The sequence below is a fragment of the Camarhynchus parvulus genome, chromosome 1A (genome assembly GCF_901933205.1).
Source record: "Camarhynchus parvulus chromosome 1A, STF_HiC, whole genome shotgun sequence".
Taxonomy (NCBI): Eukaryota; Metazoa; Chordata; class Aves; order Passeriformes; family Thraupidae; genus Camarhynchus; species Camarhynchus parvulus.
Window position 1 is genome coordinate 13,089,325 of NC_044586.1, and position 6,000 is coordinate 13,095,324.

General features: G+C 52.2%; 1 protein-coding gene across 2 annotated transcripts in view; it reads right to left on the reverse strand.

Annotated features, from left to right (window-relative positions):
• The window catches only part of CREB3L2 (cAMP responsive element binding protein 3 like 2), a 74,345-nt gene extending 68,562 nt beyond the window's left edge, over positions 1 to 5,783 (reverse strand). For both annotated transcript variants that reach the window (XM_030959359.1, XM_030959358.1), the window contains exon 1: positions 5,559 to 5,783. In XM_030959359.1, the coding sequence (XP_030815219.1) occupies positions 5,559 to 5,666 (108 nt within the window). In that variant the 5' untranslated portion in view covers positions 5,667 to 5,783. The remainder of the gene's footprint in view (positions 1 to 5,558) is intronic.
• Between the last annotated feature and the right edge of the window lie 217 nt (positions 5,784 to 6,000).

Genomic DNA, 6,000 nt, shown 5'->3' on the forward strand with positions numbered 1-6,000 from the left:
GCCAGAAGTAAAACTTGCCGGGCCAGAGACGGGGCTACTTTCAAAGCATCTTCAAAGCAACAACCAAGTACCTCAGAGGGACCTTGTGAGCTGAGGGACCAAGAGAAAACCAGCCCACAGTGACACAGAACTCCCAGCTCTTTGGAGGGAGGAGCAGCCAGCAAGGCACAGCATACGCTGGCCTCCTCTACAGACACAGATAATCCTAAAAAAGTGAGACTGCTTCACTAAAAAACTAGTCCCCATCCCATGAGAGGGGAAACTCACTTAGCCCTAGCTAAGAAGGGGCTCTTCACATTGCAAACAAAGACCTGCAAAGAGCACAAGTTCCCACCAGCCCTGCAGATAAGCTGAACAACTCCAGACACAGGAAAGCCCTGTCTGGTAACACCATAAGTGGAATTCCTTTAGCCCTGCTATCGTGCACAACCTGCTCCATGTGTAAGGACTGGCTTTCCAAAGGAAACATTTACAGAGCACAGTGCACAGCAGTCACGTCCATTAGGAAAAAGAATAAATAGTGGGTTTGTACATTATGCCGGCTCATTTCTATCTACCACGCTTCAAAGTTGGTCCCAGGACAGATTGACATTTTTTCCAGCTCCTGTCTTCACTGCAGATCAAGCACTTCACTATACAGTTACAGCCAGCAACTCAATACCCCCATTTTTCTAATTTTAACTGTCAGAAAACAGCAGGGTAAAGTTTCAAGGTCTCCTACTTGTGTTTATCTCAGCTTTTAGAGGAACTGTAGATCATTTAGACCCATTACAAGTAAGTGGCATGTCTCTTGGCAAACTGGAATAGTTTTCTTATTTAAATTTAGGAAGAAAACAAGGAGGAGAAATGGTTTTTAGTGCAAGGCACCACGTACAACTATTTTGCTATTCAGCAGTTCTGATGTTGACTTTTTTATTGATATGGAAAGTCATTGACAAAATTTAACACTACTGCTTTGTATGAGCTCTGTATACAACTATTTAAAAATCTCACTTTCTCATTTCCCCTCCTCACTGCAATTTTGGAAAAATCTTTACAAGTACTGACTACACAAATATTTTACATAAAGCCAGCTGCAGGTGTATAGAGAAGAAAGATGAGGGATTTCAGCTTTATGGATTGTGGGCAACAGACCAAACCCCATGTGCAAATAAATGAAGTAATTCTCCCCCAACCAAAATGAAACAGAAATTGGATCCAACTATACTGACACCAGAGAGCTACATGCAGCCACCACACAATAAGATACAGCCAGCTCCACATCCACACCGGCTGCAGCAACCACAGCTTTCAACTAAATACACACAGACTGTAAAAATCAAGCCCTGCCATCCATTAAAATAACGACTGCCCTGCTCCAAAGGCTCGAGGCACTCCCTGGCAGCTCATCCAGAAGCAGCTTTCCTGCAGAAGTCATTAGACACACAAAACAGCAGCAGCAAGCATCGTTTCTGCGGCAGAGGAAATGAGTCACCCGGCGATCTCCGCTGAGGTTCAGGGGTTTGTGATGGGGAGGAAAAGCCAGCTCAGAGTTTCCCCAGCTCATCTTAGATGACAATCACAACCCTGACCATTAACCTTCACCTTTGGCTTTGCTTTCACAGGGAGACAGAAACTTGGTAGCTGCAGCCTGGGAAGCCTCCTCCTCTCATTCCAACCCACACTACACCCCTGAGCCGGGGCTGAGCTCCCCACAGCATCCCCAGTGACATGGAAACAGGATCACAGGGCTCAGACACCACCCAGGCAACAGCAGCAGCAGCAGCAATGTGACATCTCACTAATTTCAATGCAATGTGACATTTCACTAATTTCAACGCTTTCCTCAGTTCCAAGTTCAATAGGCAGGCTCTTTACCAAACAACCCATTTGGGCTACCTGGCACTTGAACTTACCTTCCAGTTAACCACTCATCCAAACACCCAGGACATGACATCTAGGAATTTAGTCCTAAATATCTGAGCCAGCTGCTGTCCCCCCACACCTGTAGGGCAGCTGCAGTTCTACATGTGCCATGCCACGATCACATCCATGCTTCCATTCTGCTGCATTTGCTACCATCTGGAAGCAGCAGCCCATGGGTTAAAATAGCCATGAAAATGGGGGGTGGGAATAAAAATGTCCAAGAACCACCTGCCTTTCAGCCCCCATCCAGCTATGGGACAGGTAGCTGGCATTTCATGGCGTGTTTGTCAGACTTATCCATCTACATCAGATGCGGCACTTGTCAGAGAAGACAGGGCCCCAGCAGGGCCACGTCAAAACACAGATCAATTCCAGTGGAGCCCCACCAGAGCTCTCCTGCTTCAGGCCCACCTGTGTGCTATGGAAAGTAACAGCAGCAGCAAGAAGCTGGAGGTCCTGCCACCTGGCCACAGTTCTGCTCCCCTTGGGCAGTGGCAGCTGTTGTGTTTCCCTTCTGTTCGACGACCAGAAAAAAAGCACAAAATAACAATAATAGCACTAATAAAAATAACAACAACACTGCCTTACACAGTGCCAGCACATGGTACTATCAACACAGTCACAACAAGCTAGAGCACAGCTGAAGATTATATAATGCAGACACATGACACATACCATGAACACGCCTCTGGGAAACCTTTCAGCCTTTGCTTCCATGGGAAACCACTCTGGAAAAATAACTGCTATAAAGCTATCTGGCAGCCAGGTGAGGACTTTAATGAGACTTTAACCTCCAGAACTGCCGCCTGCCAATAGCAGAGCTGAGCTCCTCCAGGCCCCACTTTCTCCAGGTACAGCTGATGGTATCACCGACAGCACCAGCGGGGTGAGGGAAGGGCTCCTCAAGCAGCTCCAGGCACTGGTGAAATCATCAGCTGTTAAAGAGAAATGTAAATCCCCAGGAGGTTGGATTTCAGCCCTGGTAATTAAGGCAGCCTGGAACAGTTTAAAATAGAGGTCAAGTTTTTAAGTGTATGCATGCTTTCACACTTGTCTGCTAGCGACCAATCAACAAGAGCCAGGGACGGCCCTTTTGGTCACAGAAAGGTTAAATTTCAACTCAAAACACACAAAAGGCAGTTGGCACGGAATTCTCACCCTCACCAGTCTGTACACACAGGTGGAATGACACTGACCCTTCTTCCTGCTGGTGAGCTCTCCCCTCAGTCACCATCACCTTCTCCCTCCTCCCCCTGCCAGCCCAGCTTGTGCTTCCAGGGCTGCCCTGACTGCCTCAGGGACTTTTCCCAAGCCTGAAATTTCCTTGATGCAGACCTACACATCCAGCTAAGGTGCACCTGAGGAGTGTGTGAGGATCAGAAGATGCTGTAGGACCTGTGTTCCTTGGCTGTGAGGGTGACAGCCAGCTCAGGGCATGGGCACTCCTGCACAGGGGGCATGAGAAGGGTCTCCTCATCATCCCAATCTTTCCAGAAAAACCCTGCAGTAAGTTTGCAAACAGCAGAATAACAGGGTCAAACCAGTCCTCCCAGAAAGCACAGCCCAGGAGAAGAACAGATGTTTCATCCAGAGAGCTTGTTTGTTTGTTTTGGGTTTTTCAAATGATTCTGTGAAGTTTTGGCCAGAGGTAAATAGAGACCTTGTGTTTCATGGTATTCTCCACATGGCAGGGCACATTCACAAAGGAAAAAGTTCAACAGGCTCAAGTGTGGGGTTTTTTCACTCTAAAGAATGTCAATTTCATAAACATGCTTTTCTTCTTTAAAGATTGCAGTACCTCACTACACCTACTTTATAGCATTTAGTTGGGCTTTTTTTCCTGAAACTTCTTTCAGAAGAATTCCAAGAACAACCAAAAAGAGAAATTGATTTAATGCTTTTTATTTGGCTTCAAGAGGGTCTCTGAAGAAATCTTAACCTTTTGAAAAGACCCAATCAGCAAGACAGCAAACACAAACAAATCAATGTCAGTGTTACTCCCAACAAAAGTCATCACAGCCCAATATTTTGCAGATCCAGCTACACACTGCCCCTTACAAAATGCTCATCATCATAGCATTCAAAGCTGAAAATCCCCAATAAAACGTGAAAACAGAAAAGGGAAAGGCGTCCTATTTCCACCCACCAGACAAACAGGATGTTTTCTTTATCAAGACACACTTAATTCTCAGGCTCCTTGAAATAGGGCAGAAAAGACATATCCATGCCACTGCAGCCACAGTTTCTAGCCCAAGTGTAAGATCTCCTTCAAAGCACTAATTAAAGAAGACATGAGAACACTCAATAAGAAAACAAAAGTTAAGGGTGGCAACTCCATTCTCATCACAAGGATCCAAACAGAGCAAGAGGAAGTATGCCAGCACAACTATAAAATCTGAAGGGGAACACTCTCCAAAGAGCCTCTCATTTCATTTACAACATTCTTGTTGATAAAGAAAAAAAGCCACAAGAAAACAGCTGTTTGAAGGAAGAGCTTTCCATTGCTAAGTGCTCCTGCTGGCTCTTTTAGAAGCCCAAGCCACCATAACAGGATTGCCTTTCCCCGGATCTACCAGAAGACACACATTGCGCAAGAAAGCCCAAGACTTTCAAAGACAAAGAAGCCAAACACTGTTTAAAGACCCGTCAGGCGGGCAGCAGGCTCGCTTCCTGCTCCAGCAGGCTTGGAGCTTGTGACGGACACGATCCCGGATCAGTCACACTGCCACACACCACGCACCACAAATAAGATTTTCCTTGTTCGCCTTACAAGACTAACGCCAAGATCAGCACGGGGGCGGCGCTGCGGGATCCCCGCTGCTCCCGTGGAGAGCCGGGTGCCTCGCTCGGGGCTGCGTTTGCACATCACCCTCCTGGGGGCAAGGAAGAGTCGCGGAGCCCGCGGCAGCCCCTGCCAGGCGCCATCCCTGGGCCACTGCCACATCCCGTGTGGATGTCGCCACCTCCGTGTCCCTCTGGATCTCCATCCCAGCACGTGCCCGACAGCCACACCGAGCGTGTGGGGGAGAATTCCACGACGCTGTCCCGAGGTGCTCCGGCACACTTGGGATTTACGCCGACAGGGCTTTGCGGAGGTTTTAAATCGCTGCGCTTGCGAGAAGCCTCCCTCCTGAGTAACAGCGAGCCAACAGACACGTTTCCTCGGAACTGCCCTAACTATGCGTTTTACGCAAGCCAAAATATGGGGATTCCAGCCAAAAAACAAACAACAAAAACATCGAAACTTGTGTCACTTCCTTCCTGCGCTCGGGGAGCGGGATGGAGCCGGGACACTGGTCCTGAAGAAGACACGGCCGACGACTCCTGAGCGGGAGAAGCGGCAACGCCGAGGGCGCAGAGGAAGCCCCGGCCGGACGGAGCGGGGGCTGCGGGACCCCGGTCACCGGGAGCCAGGCCCGGAGGGGAGGGAGCTGAGACCCCCCCCGGCGCACAGGGGACCCCAAGGCCTGCCCGAGGACAGCCCGGCCCCGGGGGGCGCCAGTCACGGCGAGGGGCGCGGGGAGCACCTGTTGGCCAGACCCGCCCGGTGCCGACCCTCGAGCCCGAGGAACCCCGCCAGGGCCCCCGAGACGCGTCCCAGCCATCCCACCCCCGGCCTCCCGGCGCCGCCGCCCGCCCCCGCCGCTCCTCACCGTGCGGCTCAGCAGCGTCTCGGGGTCCGCGGGCTCGCACAGCTCGCTCAGCTTGCGGTCCCAGTGCAGCAGCGGCGGCTGCTCCCCGCCGCTCTCGCACACCTCCATGGCGGCCGCAGGCACCCGCGCCGGCCCGTCGGTCGGTCTGTCTGTCTGTCGGTCGGTCCGTCCGCCGCCCCACCGCCGGACGCTGCCCCCGCCGCTGCCCCGGGCCGCGGAGCCGCGCGCTCGCCCCCGCCCCGGCGCGTCCCCTCCGCCGGCGGCCGCGCGCGGGCGTGGCCGGGCGGGTCACCCCCGCCACGCCCCCGCCGCCCCGCCCGCCAATCGGGGCGAGCAGCGCCGGGCGCCGGCCAATGGGCGCGCGCGCCCCCGAGCGGCGGCGGCCGCGAACGTGGGCGTGGCGCGCGCGGCCAATGGCGCGGCGGAGCGGCGGGAGCGGCGG